The sequence below is a fragment of the Anas platyrhynchos genome, chromosome 23 (assembly GCF_047663525.1).
Source record: "Anas platyrhynchos isolate ZD024472 breed Pekin duck chromosome 23, IASCAAS_PekinDuck_T2T, whole genome shotgun sequence".
NCBI classification, from domain to species: domain Eukaryota; kingdom Metazoa; phylum Chordata; class Aves; order Anseriformes; family Anatidae; genus Anas; species Anas platyrhynchos.
In genome coordinates, this window is record NC_092609.1 from 1,226,373 (window position 1) to 1,242,791 (window position 16,419).

The window sequence follows — 16,419 nt, forward strand, 5'->3', positions numbered from 1 at the left end:
AGTGAAGCATTGCAAAACACTCACATCTCAACATCTTGTTTTATCACAGAAATTAATGTGCCACTCAGACAGTAATCTGAGATGTCAGTAAAAGACTCTTTATTCATAAATAACTGATATGCAGTAATTTATGTCTGTACATTTATCTTCAAAAGGCTATAGCCATACAATTTTTGCAAACTCTACATAAAACATCCAAACTGTCCATTATTACATTTTCAGTACAATATAACACAGCTGTTTGGCATTACCAAATATATATATGTATATATATTTATATATGTACATGTGCTGAAAAAAGAAGCCAGTGCAGCCTTTTCCAAGGAGTCTTTCCCAAGTATTTTACTGTACAACATTCAGAATTTACATCGATAGAACAAGGCACAGAAAGTGTGGTATGAAGCCAAGGCCATGCTTCTCATTTAATGTTCTTCTAGCTCTCCTCCTTACTCCTTCAGCTTCATACTATAGAAAGCAATCAAACCTCTGCTCTTTTTTCAGTTCTAAACAAACCATGGGGAGAAGCGGGGGGAGGGAAGAATGCGCAGTTGACTGAGCAAAAGTCAACATTTCAGAACCAGTTCACTGTATAAATAGGGGAGCAGAAGAGAAAGTATGTCTCACTATGCAGGAATAGTGGTTTTAATATTTATTTAGTGTGTGTGTGGTTTTAATATTTATTTATTGTGTGTGTGTTTAGGTTGAGGTTCCTCTCTCCCCATTTTGTCAAAAGGCTGGTCAAAAGTTTGGGAAGCTGGAAATGCAATGGAAATTTTCAGTTAGGTAGCTCTAGCCATGAAAAACACTGATTTAAGTCTCGACAGACTGACCAGCATTCAATTTTACTTCATTCGAATTAAAAAAGGTGTGCATTTAAAGTTTTTGTACCCATTTATAAACTGAGATCAGAGTTGGAGTGGGAATGAATTTGATTAAGAGGTGGGAGAAGGTGCCTGCATTTCCCAAGTCACAAGGTATGTGGTGCCTGTTTATTATTCCCAAATACATACCAGGAGTACGCCACCTCCCCAGTGAGGCACCTGTGTACTGCTTACTGATGCATTAGGAAACTGTGAGATTCAGTGATGGTACCTGCTTCTTTGACTGAAAGTGGAAAGTACGCACGTAAAAATATTCCTCCCTCCCCTTCCAACTTCAGTGCACAAATGGGGGAAAACTGAAAGCACGGTTTGGGAAGATGCCATCATCGTTACGTTAATATTCCAAACTTCAGTGAGGGAAACACCAGGTCTTACAATTTTAAACTGAAAAAACAAAGCTTCAGCCAGTTCTAAGTGAGGATTTGTTAGGAAACATTCTTGTTCTCTGTAGCAAATACGCTTGCTGTTAGATCCATGTCTTCCCCCTCCTGCTGTATCAGAAAAAACTTACACCAGGCTTGGTGCGCAGCACCCTGAACTTCCTATTCTGCTACACTTTTCCTTTTGGGATTAGACAATAAGATTTATATACAGAGACCAGGTAACACGGGGGGTTGACATCTTCTTAAATCTGCAGAAGTACATTCTCAACCAAGGTTACCACACCAGGGGCAGACAAACTAAGTAGCTGCTGACAAAACCACAGTTCTACAGTAGGTGAGTGGCTAATCTCATTAGATTACAGTACACTACATTACAGATCAGGGATGGGTCATCTAATCTCCCGATCCCTTAACTAAATTTTCACAAGTGACTTCAGCTCTAGTTACCCTGTGACAGCAAGGCAAGAAGGCTACCCATTGAATCCTGGCTCACCTGGATTCCCTTGTAAAGCACAAACCAGTTATTCAATACAACTGAACAGCTTATTTAAATGCAGCTTTTGCAATAGCTTGAAAATTACAATACACCCCTACCCACCCAAGCCCCAGACAAGAAACACTAGTAAAGTCTGTACTATTCACCTCTAATACAAAAAATATAGTGGCAAATTCCTAGACATTTATTTTATTTTTGGACAGAACAGTGAACAAGAATACTGATAGGTTTTTCTTGTGGCAATGAGTAGAACATCAGTTCTGTTTTCTGCATTGCGGGCACTGTTACTATCAAATGCTTCTCTAAGCAATTCTTTAATCTTAGAGCGGTTTCTTTATGTTTGTCCATGTTGGAAAGGAGATTTTTGCTACTGTTTGTTAGTGTTGGTAATGAGAGAGAAAAGCTAGACTGTGCGGTATTAGAAAATGATTCATGATCTTTTGCCAGTGGATTGAGGTTTGGTTGTTGTTGCTGTGGGTGTTGTGTGCCATATACCTGCTGGTGGAGTTACTGTATTTATCCAGGAAACCTTTAAGTTCTAGGTATTTTTTAACTAGACAATCATTACCTATGCAGGAGAGGATATATGTGCCATTTTACATGCTGCTGCAGAAACACCGCCAGCCTCTCCTGAAGCAGGAATCGTGTCAAGGGAGTAATTTTACCAAGCATAGATCACAAACAAACATCCCATAGAAAACACTCTTCAGCAGCTTTAACGTGCAAAAGGTTCTCGGTGAATAATGTTAACCATCTCTACTACTGTGTAACAAGTGTGAGAACTTCCTAGGTATAATCCTAATGAGTAAAACAAAGGCTAGAAAGACAAATATTCAGATCATTCACAGTTGTTAAGGACTTAGATATAATTTCCTCTTTTCATTTAGTTAATTACTGTCCAAGACGTAATGCAGTCATTTGCTTAAAAATAACTCTATGTTTTACAGGCTGAAACAGACTGAAAAAAATAATTCAAATTATGACAAGAAGTCCCCCAACAGTTTCTCACTTGTTTTAGCTTCACTGTATACCTAAGCTACATTTTTTTCTGGTGGAAGATAATAGCTGGAGCCAATCAGTTACTGAATGTTTTAAAACTCTCTAATAGCAATGTCTTTCACCTGAAAAAACAAAAACAAAAACAAACAAACAAACATAAATGAGAATGGACCTCTGGTATGAGGCCCACATAGTCCTACGAAGAGATCCCTGTTCCAGCCACTTAGGCTGAATTAGCTTCTCTCTTAACATGCTGAAAACAAGCTGTGCACAGGCCCATGGAGGAGGAGACCAGCTGCTGCCAGAGATAAAAATATTAACAAAAATAGTTCTTAGTATTTTAAGAGAGTTGTGTTGATATCTTTCCATCTATTACAAGAAGTCCAATAACATTTTTGTAGGAGTACATCGTGGCTTTATGGGACTTGCACTGGTAAATGAGGTTAGAATTTAAATCTACAGAGCAGGGTTCTTTTCTTTGTGGCTTAAAGGATTTTAATGTAAACTAGTAAGACTGCAAAAGCAATGTTGTAAAAACTGTAAATTAGCTTTACGATGCTGCAGTCTGGCAAAGCTGTGAAGTGCACCATTTTAGTGACAAAATTGTAAGTCATTTAAAAAATGTAACTATTAGTCTTAAATGACTCACAGTACAGAAGTATCTGGAAGTGCTTAGGAAGATGAAAAAATACTCGAGCAGATTCTTTGGTGATGTAAAATCAACATGGCTATTTCACTGCATCAGGCTCAGGGCAGCTAGATGGAATCTGAAGTGTACAGCATTGCATTTCTCTTTCTTTTAATTTTTTGGTTTGTGAAAGACACTTTTTAAAGTTATATTTCAAACGTCATCGTTTATAAAATAGAGGAAAAGAATCGAGTTTGAATTTCTGGCCCCTAATCCTACTTCAGATGCGCCTTTACATCTGGGTTTTGGATCAAATCACATACATACACACACATACAGATTTCCAAAAACAATCTTCGTAACATAGTTGTTAAAAATATGCTCTTAGAATTTTAAGACTGCTAATCCTTTCCAACATATCTATTTGTACAGCATTTGCATACAAATTCTAAATTATCATTCTGTGAGAACACTGTATTGCAAAGCATCCTCAGAGCAGACTGTGGGGGAAAAAAGCTGACAGAATTTATCAGCTGCTTTTTACTGTGAAAAAGCAAAAGAAAACAACATTTAACATCTTTTACTTATAGTGTTTTGCTATTTGTTGTTAATGGTAGCAAAATCCATTTGTAGCTCATTTATATGGTAGCAGAAATATCCCCCCCATGTTATAATTTCTCTATCTCTAAAACTGGGACAGTGCGTGAAAAGGGGAGGAGAACAGGCACAGGCCTCTATAATTAAAAGTGCTAAGCTTTATTAATATCATCCCATGATGCTAACATAAAACAACAGAAAGGGAGCATCTGAAAACAGGCATATCTGTACCAGATACAGACGGTAATCAACAGATGCAAATTTCCCAGGAGTAGGAGAAAAGGGAAGAGAAAAAGACTGAGCCTATCTTTCCACCTCAAGTTATTGTCTGCTTACTGCTTACTATGACCATTGTTATCACGGAGAACAAGGACTTTCTTTTTTACAGAAGATTTTCTGATTTGACATTCTCTGTCACCTCTCAGTCTGATCTTAAAGCTACGCAGTTTTTTCCTCACAGTTTTATTTTCTGGATGTTCAGGCAGCTGAATCCACTCTGATGATGTATTAGCTTGAGTCATTTGCACAGTAAAGTCACTTACTGTGTTCTCAGGAGTCCCACACTCTCTCACAGGCATTTCTTGTGGCTTTATGCTATAGCAAGATCTTCATCCTCTGTGATTGATACTGAATGTGGGAACAGTGAGAAATGGAGGAAATGAAAGAATTGAGTGATTTAGCCTGCATTCTTGTTGAATAGCAGACAGGTCATTGGTCACTCCATCTCCAAAAAGATACATAACTAGAGATGATACAGACAATAACAAGGATGTTCAGGGAAACAATAGACCAGGATTTTTCAGCCTAGAAAAGAGAGCGAGGGGAAATGAAGTCTGTAAGATAATGAATAATGTGGACAAGGTGATTTGGTAACAGTTACTCAGTATTCCTTATTACAGGGAACCAGGGAGGCCCAGTGCAAGTGCTAGGCAGCAAGTGGTAAACAAAGGAAAGCTTGGAGAGGAAAGGAAAGGCTGTTTAAAAAAAAGCAAAACGGGATTGTGGCACTTGTGGCTAAATGGGTGTTTTGTCAGATGTACTATGGCATTTCTTAGAAGACTCAGGTGTCCATCTCAGTAAACTCACATTAGCAGTGTAAGCCAGCTGTCTAGTTACTGTTTCAAATTCTTTTCCCGGGGGGATAAAGGTACAAAAGTATTATGGCATTTCTAGTCCAGTTAAACACTACCAGGGCATCAAACAGTAATAGGTTAGAAGAAGTCAGTGTTCTTGGTTTCAGTTCACAAAAGGAAGGTCAGCAACAAAGAAGCTGCTTTGGTGTAACTGAACAAAAACCAGGAAACGAAACCTAAGGGGAAGCAGGAATGCTACAATGAGCACTGCAAAATTAAAATCTTACCTCAGGCCCCAAACCAAACAGCTACTTTTCTGGCATTGTAAGACACTTCAGTGTCTCTTCCTGTTCAGTCCATTAACTCGGACACTAGACGTTGTTGGCTCTTGGATTTTGGTGCACAGCCCAGATCCCTCCTGTCTGCAGCCCTTTCAGGGGTGCTGTGGGGCTCTGGCCACCTCCTGGTTCCTCTCCCTCAGCCGTACTCAGCGGTCAGCAGCAGCGCTGGGTGTCGCTGTACAGGGAGGATTTTCAAACCTACCCAAGTCTTGACTGTAAACACTACGCACTTCCTGAGAAAGGCTTTAAGGTCTAAGCTCCACATAGCAGCTCATTTGACCCTACACATGGTGAAACAGGAGAAGGCAACACACACAGCTCCGCAGAACAGCACGACTCTTACGGCCTGTGCAGGGCAGTATTTAGGTCTTTGTTGTAGGAGCTAACCTAAGCTAGCTTGAAAAAGCAGCAACCAAATTAAAACTGCATCTGAGGAGACGCTGAGAACAAATTAACTGCTGGAGAGTGACTGTAGCAGGTTTCCCAGACAACGACAGCTCACTAGAACTCCATTGCTTTCTGTAGATGCCATTCCCTATTTTTTTTATTCATGACATTTTGTCCAATGAAAAACAGGTTTCTGAGGAGGAGGAATGGAAGTCACTCGAAATATAACTCAAACACAGACAGTACCATGTGCTGCTGAAAAAAGTGACAGCTTGCTGCCAAATAAGCTGGTATTTTTGTCTCCGTCTTAAATATGCCTGCAGCCATTATGATTTCCCACCGCAAACAGGAACTCTGATGTCAGACTGCATGAAATACTAAAGTGCAAAAAATGTTTGGGGAAGTCTACGTATTTGTAAGTCTAAGGCTATTCCAGCCTGCTGAGCTGGGAAAGCAATGAAATTTGCAATTTCAGACCAACAAGAATAAGCAAAGTCTCATATCAAGAGCTGTTGATTGCACTTTTCAGAACTGGCATCCTGGATAAAGAAATAGTTTCAGCTGATTATAGATTTGCACACTGAGTACCCACCCTGTGGCTTGTTGTGCTGGTCTCAGCCAAATATGAGGTTTAAAAAAAAAACACAAAACAACAGAAATCGCATTTTCAATTTCTTACTTTTCCATAAAGCTCCTCAGGTCTTGTTCATGTTCATGCTTTGTACTGATTGTGCTCCTGTCACCAAAGCTGAGAGCCTTGGGCCAGAGCTAACAAGCACCTTGGCTAATTTTCAAAAATATATGAGTGAAAATACGGTTAAATTTGGTTTGGTACTAGTTCTACTCACTCACAGTGACAGCTGTTTTCTTTTTGGTTCGGTTAAAGTAATTAATTATTTTTGTATGAGGTGGATAAAAAATGAAGAGAATTCACTAGTTAAATTCTGGTTTTGGTGATAAATGCAATATGTTTTTAACTCAACCAAGCATAACATAGCCAGCTTTATGTTCTACAAAATTTGCAAACTGTACAATGAAACTGAGCCAATTTTTGGCAGTACTATGTGTGGTTTATCCTTTCAATCTGAAACTAAACCAAAATTAAGCTGTACTGATTGAATTCACCTTTGCTTTTTAACTTAGCTTCCACTCCCCCCCTCCCCCCCAAAGTGTAAACTTGCTGAAGTAGGGCTGGCAATCTCCTGAATTTGATTTGGTTATTTAAATCTACCCCCAAAGAAACATTTTTGACTGAGTGAAAATTTCTCCCACGTACTCGCGAACACTAATTCCACAGAGAACGGCCTTGTTCAGTCGTTTTGTTAAGGGAATAGGCAGGAAGACTGCAGCAAAGGTACGTGCAGTGGGGGACTGACTTTTTTTTTTTTAATTTGAATGTAGTTTGAAATCAATTAAGTAGTTAATATCAATTAAGTAGTTGTAAGATCTCTTAATTCCTCAGATGTCTGAACAGAATAAGACCAGATTTTCAGTTGTCCTGTAGCTCAGTTACAGCAAATACAAAGTGACTACAAGATGCTAGGAAATGACATTTAAAATCCGCTCTTTAAGTGTGTTAAGTTGGAAACGCAGGACAAAGGGGACTCAAAGCCCCAAGAAGAAAACCTTTAAACCAGGATTAACCTCTGGTGGCTCTAAATATTCACCATCATATTTGCTGGTAATTACTAGGCATTATACTCTCCTTTAGCATCACTGTTTCCTTAAATACATCATGTCATAATATTTACCTTGTACGGCTCTGTATATCACTCCTTCCTGCCCCGAGCAATGATAGATGTGTAGTTTTGTTTTTGAATTTGATATATGAATCTTAAATGAGAGAGGACTGTAGCACAGGGAGAGCTTGTGTTTTCCTTATTACCGAGATGATTTTTAATAGGGCTTCTTCTGCTCCTCCAGCTGAAAACTGCATTGTGGAAATGAGCGTCTGCTTCCTTACAGCGTGCAGAAACCCTTATTTCCTCCCTGCCAAAGAGATTCTCTAGTGTAAAAGTCAAAGCTGGCCATCGGTTCTTGAATGGAAAAGAAGGGACTAAAGTCCATTTTGTCTGCTGTAGTTGAAGTCAGGCTCCTCAATCTCAGTTTCTGTTATGTCTGAGATTTTGGAGTGTGTCCTTCCTATTTCTTCCAGTGCACAAGCAAGGGAGTCAAGGTCTCCATCATGTTGATGTCGGGCTTCCCAGAGGTCCAGAATGACAGCAGATGGACTGCGTTGTGTAGCAAAATAGGAGAGATTCCTGAAAGGGGGTGGGGAGATGAAGCAAAAGGATTAGGAGAACTGTACAGTGTAACACTATGAAAATGTTCACTGAAAAGGGAAGTGCCCTGTGTTGTGCCTGTGGAAGTACAAAACAAACAAACAAACAAAAAACACCAGGAAACCTTCAGCAAGATCTAATTAGATGAGTGCAGGGAATCCTCCAAAGGACACACACTGGTGCTTTTATTCTTTAATTGTTACTTGCTCAATTTAGCAGAGGTAGAATGAACACAGGATTCGTTCTTGTGAGGTACGTAAATGCTGGCCAGCACTTACCATCCTGTGTATTGATTTAGAAACCAAGTCAGTTCTGGAGAGTGTCATCATCTGGAGAGCAAGCTTAGTAAAAATTTGTCAGGGAGAGAAATTGTGTGATTTAAGTTGATGCTTGCAATTCCATGAAGTTAAATCGTATATTTTCATTTGTAAATTTAGATTTATGATGATGTAGTTTTTAGAACTTTGCAGGAGTCATATTGGCAAAGAATTTAGTAAAACAAAGTGAGCATCTTTAACGCATTATTCTAAAACTCCTTCTATTGACTGGCCTTGGACATAATCATCCAAACAAATAAACGACCTTTATGCTCACAAGCATAAATGTTATTTATAGCACAGAATAGTATTACTCCTAACTGTGCAGCACAATTTCCTTTGAAATATGACCTTTCCTTAAAGAAAATCTTCAAAACGTTTAATTTGGTTTGGAATAGAACATAGAAGATAGAAGGCAAGACAGCAGGCTGTATGATTTTTTGATAGAACACGTGCCAAAATCTTCTTGAGTCTTGTACTTTACCAAGACCTCAGTCTTGTGGGTGTACCAGCTGAGCCTAGAAGCTAATGTCAGGTGGGATGGGACACCTGGGTTTATTCAGAGGAGAAAACAGTTCCTGTTTTCAGTAGCGAGTCATATAGATAAGAAAGTTACAATTAATCCTTGAGAGTAAGAAAGGTGATTACCATTTACACATCTTTAATACCAGCAAGCAAGCAAACAAACAAAACCCATAACATCATAGCAGGAAATCATTCTTAGTGCATATGTAAATGTTCACCTTTCAAAATTGCCTTCCATTACCTGCTGATGCTGTTTTTTTGTGCTAACATCTGCCAGTCTTTGCCTTTGGCGTTGGGTGTGTCAAATGTTGCGCAGATTCTTTGTCTGATGGAGTAGGGGATTTTGAATGCTTTTGCGCCCATCTGTGCAGGGAAGTTGCTGTCATCATGTGCAAAGAAAGTGATGCTTTCTCTTTCACTCTACACAGAATACAAAAACAAAGCAGTTAGCACAGCATCAGGCTTTGTGCCTACCTTCAGGTCTGTAGGTGGCTCTCTTTAGCACGGTAACAGGTAACATCAAGAGTCCCACCATGTACTCCTGTTTACCAATGGGGACTGAGACAAGATTTTTGCACAGCCTCGTCAGAAGGAGAATAACTGTGAGTGCAGACAGTTCTTTTCTGTATTCTTTCTGCCGCCTTGTTACGCAGGATCAACCTGCAGTGAGTTTAGCTACAGGTACCTGTTGATGCATCACATCCACTTTTGGAGGAAGAAAGCATCAAATCTGAATCTATGATTCCATCTACAGTTTGTGGAAGTGACAACAGAAAATGAAATAGCTAGGAGTTTTTTTTTCTGATCTGCAAAGGAACTTCTAGCACATCACAAACACCTATGTCTAAAAACATTTTAAATAGTGTCATTTTCCTTCCACAAGTTTCCTATTTTTGGGTAACAGATGAAGTCCAAGAGAGCAGTGACTGGGAGGTAAATGCCACAAAAGGATATGGCTGCCTAAATCTTTAATAGCTTAAACCTAAAATGCAGATAAAAATCTCCCATTTGTAATTTTTTAAAAGCACCTAAATTCTGTAAGTACCTCAGTTCTTCCACATTAAACATCTCTATGGAATCCAGGTCCTTTTTGTAGTTCCTTCCATTTCTTTTCCTACGAAATTATACCAGCCTTGTGTAATGGAGTCACATTTCCATGCATTATTCGTTTCAGAGCAATGCAGCATAAATATTAAATAACAATGATGCTATAGTCTCTTCATATAACATTTATGACACATCCCAAAAGTCATCCATGCAAAGTAATAGCAGTGCTGTAGATATATCACGTTGTCTGACTGTTTAAATTAAATATGCAGAACAATAGTAGGTTGTCATACCCTGCACATGTGAGATAAGCTACTGCTACCTGGTTAGTTCAGGGAATTCTAAAGCAACGAACAATTCAAGTATTCAGTTGTTATTTATATATTTATCTTATAGGCAAATTATCCTCACTTTTCCTTCACTTTTTGAGATAGTCACGAGAAAGCCTTCCGTATTAGCAAATCTGTTTGAGGACAGAATTGTTAGATGCTCTGGGGACTTGTGGATAGATAGGTCCCTTACAAGAAAAAAAAAAAAAAAGGTCACAGATATTTATAAGGACAGAAAGTACTGAGATGTTTAGAGAAGGACAGACATTTTTTATGAAACTTCTACAAAGAACTGGCAAATGCTCGGACATTCATAAACTGTTTTTATACTGAATGAAATTTGTGGTTTTCTTATTTAGTTGCCACATCCTTTGCATAGTGCATTTCGCACATGAACATAAATCTTTAATACAGAAGTATATGAATACTTTTTAAACATTAATCAATCAAGACGCTTAATAATCTAAAAAAGGTAGCTGAAGTTCTCACTGCTGTAGGACTCATTACCAGCTTGCTCAGTGCACTGTTGCTTTCTTTAACATGTGAGCAAAGCTGCAGTCCTCGAAAGACATTGTGTGTGTACAAAAACTCCCGAGTGGCCCGACAGCATCCAGGCAATCCATCCATTTTCAACTCTCAGTGCTCTGCAAGATGCTCAAAAACTTTCTGCAAGAAAACTATTACTACTGACTCAAATATAGATGATTTTTAGTGTTGTAAAATCTCTGTAAGTACATCGTTTGATTTCTACTGGAAATAGAAACTAATGCTTTGTAGGGTTGTTACAGCTTTGAACAGGCCATGAGAAAACAGACTGAGGTAGAAAGGGCAAAAGCAGGAAGGGATTGTGGCTCACACTGCTCAACAACTTGAAAAAACCACCACAAAACAGAGAGAACGCTTTACCTCTAGAATGGATGTCTGGATCTGTAGGATTTGCTCATGCCCCTTGACTTGTCGGACGCAGATCTTGCAGGACAGCTGTGTCGTGGCAGGAGTGTAGCGCTCCAGAGAAAAGGCACAGTGCAGCGGCTTCTGGTTGCTGCACCACACACGGGAGAACGGGACTTCCTGCGACAGAAAGCATCCCCCAAGAACGGGGAGAAACTCCTTCAGTTTGGTTCTCCCTTCGTAATTAAGTTCTTAGCAGACAGAATGTAAATCATCTCACAGCTAGAGTGACACTGGATCCTCCAAGAGGCACCAGACGCCAGGCAAACAGCTGCTTCCAACACCTGAAGGTGCCCGTCTGCCTTCCTAACATGCTTGTTGCAGCCTCTTCCTGCTCTACCACCCCAGCAGTTTTTAAGGGTTCCCCCTACTGACTTGTGAACATGGTGGGAAGGCTGCCAAGCACTCAGCATCTGCTCCTGCAGGATGGCCAGGACAAACAAATGCACTAGAGGAATTCTGACTGCCACCTGCTATTAACTGCTTTGATGCCGCACTTCTACGCGATGGTTTATTCATCTGTTCAAGCCTTGAAACAGGATCTTTGCTAATTTGAGAAAATATTAACATAAAACTTTTCTCATCATAGTGTCTGACAGTGGTTTCATTTGGTGGACCAAACAGATAATAACTGAACAGGCCCATTTCAGTTGTTCTAGGCAAGCAAAACTCTTAAAGCCAGTTTGTTCTTGAAGTGCTGGCTCGTAGGAGAGAAAATGATTAAACACTGGAAGAAACCCCATAAAGAAATGGGTTCTTTTGTATATAAACAGTCTGGAACCGAATCACAACTGTCAACAGACTTGGGACATTTCACAAAACATTGCCCTGAGAAGGAAATACAAAGTCAGTGCAAGTCGTTCTGCATTTCTGCTAGAGACAATTACTATCTTTCTCAGCTGTCCAAGCCACTCAAACTATACCCAATTATAAAATGCAAATATTTATTTGGCTTCAGTACCAGCACTGTGACAGACCCCTCTGTCAGCAGAGGTTTTGCACATGCTTGTTTTTAACGCTGAGCTCCTGCTGAGAGACTGGGTCGTGCCTGCTGTGATCAAAATCTCCAGCAGGTTCGGAGCCCTCCTTAGAGCAAACACAGCACACAAGCATTCTTCCACAAATTATGGAACCCTCATCTGACTTTCTAGTTTTTGGTTTTATCCTGAAGCAATAAATTGAACAGCTACTTTGGACCATGCCAAATGCATTAGATGCAGCAAAGCAAGGCCCTTGCAACATGTAAAGATTATTACAGATCAATTTGCACTGGCTATCACGACTTGTTTTAATAGCACCCTGTAGTTTAATTTGACTGAAAACTCTAGACTATTACTTGCCAACAGAGAACAAAAATGCCTGAGTTAAGTATACTGTAAACAATGCATTTATTCCTAGAAGATGTACACAGCCTTAGGAAGAGTGCTAGGTATTTGATCCTAGTGGGGCATCCTAATACTGATTGGTTTATCTTTTAAACTCTAAATAAGTGAACAGACTAAACAAAACACTTAAAAGCGAGTTGTTCTTCACATGAAGCTGAGAATGAAGTTGTTTCTTTAATTTCTTAAATTGCATCATGAATTATCCTCATGTTCTCATAGATAAAGGAATTTATATACAGATCACTATCATTTTCAGAGTCCATTATGCTCATACTTTGGAGAATATGGCAATACATTAAAAGCAATTTTTTTTGGCTAAAATACTCTATGACAGACAACTGTCTCTCTATATGCTTCTCGGAAAGGGAGATTACGTAGTCTGATTAAGTTCTGTATTTTAAAAGACCAGCTCGCTCTATTTGCCAGCACATTGCTTATAATTTCCAGTAACCAATACATTTAGAAATCTTTTGTTTTGATTTATACTTTCCTGTCTTCAACAGCCTCTCTAATTAATGTCTTACAGGAAAAATAATTTGCTCTTAATCATTTCTAAGAATATGCATGCCATAATTTGAACTCATGACATTTAAATGCTGACATATATCCTCTCCTTTTCAGACGTATATTCATGGCTGTATAGAAATTGGAATGACAAAGACATCAAAAATAGTGATAAATTTTAACATGAGTATAGGCTTTCCATTGGAGGTAATTGAAACAGGTAAAAGTACAAGCTTGCTTTCTTCAAAATGAAAAATTTAAAGCATTCTGCTACATATGAAATTTTTCATTCTGTATTTGTCAAAATCCTAACGCAACACATTTTTTCTTGTATCCTTGAGATTAAAACCTCACCTTTCAAAAACAAAGGGGAGACAGTTGTCTTACTTGTGTTATGTCTATACCAGTGAAAATTCTTACTGTCTGTGTATTACAATGTCAACAAATAAAATTAGCAAGTACCTGACATGCAGTAAATGGTTTGATTCTCCAAAGGAATGGAGGGATATCAAGGACAGATATCTGAAGACTGAAGGTATTCCCTTTGAAATGCAAAAGTTTTGGTTCCTCCAGTAACTGTCCTCCTTGGAGTCTTTCATCCAAAACCACTTCCTGCAATGGCAGAGGAGAAAAAAACATTTTTAAAGTGTTAGAAACAAATACCAACTCTAATGAAAATTCACCTTTCTGAAAGGTGCCTAGTTCATAAGGTTTGTATTAACTGAATGTACAAGTCAAAGTTAATCTCTTGTGTTCAATAAATAACTGAAGAAGGAATTTGGGCCTTCGAATTTCAGGCAGACTCATCCAGGAAAATACTCCTAGCCCACGAATCGTGTAAGTATTAATAAAGGGTATAATTACAAAGCTATTGTAAATCTTTAACAATCCTTTCAGTGGCTTTGCTTTTATTAGAAGCACATAGACATTAGTGTGCGCTCCATTAAGATTCATGTTTCTATTCTGTACAATAGGAAGAGGAAGTAAAAAGTCATCTGTCACAACTGTCTTCATTTCAGCTTTGAAAAGAAAACCATTTTGTTAAAGGTTCTGAGTTCACCAAGTAAAAGCCAGTGAATTTCTTTGTTTTGTCTTGGCATGCCATGTGGAAAAGTCACACAGAATCCTGGAATGGTTGAGGCTGGAAGGCACCTCTGGGTATCACCTGGTCCAACCCCCTGCCAAGCAGGGTCACCCCCAGCATGGTGCACAGGATGGCATCCAGGCAAATTTTGAATAACTCCCAAGGAGTCTCCACAGCCTCCCTGGGCAACCTGCATCACTGCTCTGTCACCCGTACCATGAAGAAGTGTTTTCTTACATTCAGCTGGAACTTGGGACAATTTTTTGTTTGATTGCTTGTTTTGTTTTTGGAAGGGGAAATAACAATTATAATTTAGTTATTGAAGGAAAAAAAAATCTTGCTCAGATTGTAAAAAGGAGAGGAAACCCTGAAGTGACTAATGCCAATGTAAGGGTAATAACTGTGATAAATTCTATACATCAAATGATAATAACTTACATTTTCTCTTTGGATTGGAGTAGCACTCAGCTGCAGATGCAAGCAGGCTCTGCCTGTGCTCATGTGGCCAAGGCACCGAGCCCAGCCTAACACTCTGCTTCCCAGCTGGAACTTTGTGCTGCGTTAACCATGGCTGTGATTTCTGGTTAGTCTAGAATGTAGGCAGAGCAGGTTTGCATCTGCCTGGCAGAAAATGAGTGGACAGTTTGGCAGTCCTAAAGCTCCTAAACTGACAAGTGAAACAACACTGCAGAGAAACTAAAGGATTTGCACTAGGTCATGCAGCAGTGGCATAAAAAATAACTGTTCTCATTCTCATTCATTTTGAATTCTGGACTGTTGCTGTAGCCCATGGACTATCCCCAGGAATAAAGGCATGTTAGTATTCTATGAAAAAATAATTAAAACCAAAATATCGAAATGAAATAATTTACCTGAAATGAACAAGGTGTGTTATCCATACAATATACTCTCAAATTGTAATCCAGAGAATTGCAAGACAGGCAGCCAAAAACCGCTACTTTCAGCTGTCGAACGGCACAGTCAGAGATGGGTTCTCCAATAAGTGCATAAGTTCCAAAGCTGTTTAAGAGAATGTGACAGGCATAAGGATCCAACAGGCAGTAGCAAGAAGTAGTTTCCTCTTCCACAGACATCACTTCCTGCAAAATGAAATTCAGGTAAAAAAAAATTTAATAGGCCTTGACAATAGAAGTCATGACATCATTTATTTATATTTATTCAACTGCAATGTAAAGTGCTCCTCAGAGCCAGTATGCACATTCTTAACTGATGCTGACCTCAGGGAATAGGAGAAGGTAGGCTACCTATATGAGTAAACAGTCTCCATTTAGCCCCGAGTCAACAACAGGAACTCTGTGCAGAATTCAGTGTGTACAGCTTACATGTATAATAATAATGATGATGCATAAGAAATTTTAGCATTTTTTTTCAAGTGTTATTGACTTTCTGGCTAATTTTTTCATGATGTCGAGGTAAGAAATTACCTTGAAGATTAAAGTCAATAAGCAAACCTTGAACAATAGTAGGTATTTGACATCCTTCAGAACATCCATTACAGTTATGTTTACCTCAATCAGAAAACTACCTCTCCCAGTCTTTTGTATTTCACACTTAGTTCTGCATTACAGCATCATTAGATGAGGTATTTGAGCAGTCTACAGTCTGGTGTTACACTCCTCATTATTTCCAGGGTGCTTGTAACTGACACTGTTGGAGCTGACAGAGCATTGAGTGAACTTCAGTAGGAAAATGAAGCCGAGTTTGAAATGGTTTAAACAAGAGCAACAAGCAGCATGGTGGTTTAGAGGAGGAAAAGGACAGAGTGAGTTCAGGTATGCGTGAATGTTTAACTACTGTTTCCTTCCTTGCAATGCTAGGAATCAAACAGTTCCATCACTAGCAGTGCAATAAAGTGTGATCAACGATGGATTTGTGTCTTGGTACTGGGTACCATGGTTCTAATAACATGTACAGTGAACATCATAGCTGGGAAATTCTGCTCCTTTTATCCTGTGTGTATACCTGCCTAGCAAGCAGTTTTGGTCAAAGATGGCCAATGGGCTTAAAAAAATGCAGAAGAGCAGACAGAGATGATCAAATGCCCATGTCGTGAATACACAACGCTTAATTTCCTCAATAAATCAGTATATAAGAAAAATATATTTGAATTAAAAAAGCAGAGTATTTCAGTTAACATACATACACTAATCTTTCAGAGGTGATGAGCACAGGGTGATCACCAAATGCCC

At 39.0% G+C, this 16,419-nt stretch overlaps 1 protein-coding gene and 1 long non-coding RNA gene across 12 annotated transcripts in view; one reads left to right on the top strand and one right to left on the bottom strand.

Moving 5' to 3' along the window:
* LOC110353909 (uncharacterized) overlaps nucleotides 1-16,419 on the top strand; it is a 130,990-nt gene that overhangs the window by 71,922 nt on the left and 42,649 nt on the right. The gene's annotated exons all lie outside the window — the stretch shown is intronic.
* UNC5D (unc-5 netrin receptor D) overlaps nucleotides 78-16,419 on the bottom strand; it is a 196,233-nt gene continuing 179,891 nt past the window's right edge. For all 11 annotated transcript variants that reach the window (XM_072027140.1, XM_072027141.1, XM_072027139.1 and 8 more), the window contains 5 exons: nucleotides 15,082-15,309; nucleotides 13,588-13,737; nucleotides 11,192-11,356; nucleotides 9,151-9,329; nucleotides 78-8,046 (listed from right to left, as the gene is read on the bottom strand). In XM_072027140.1, the coding sequence (XP_071883241.1) occupies nucleotides 7,842-8,046; nucleotides 9,151-9,329; nucleotides 11,192-11,356; nucleotides 13,588-13,737; nucleotides 15,082-15,309 (927 nt within the window). In that variant the 3' untranslated portion in view covers nucleotides 78-7,841. The remainder of the gene's footprint in view (nucleotides 8,047-9,150; nucleotides 9,330-11,191; nucleotides 11,357-13,587; nucleotides 13,738-15,081; nucleotides 15,310-16,419) is intronic.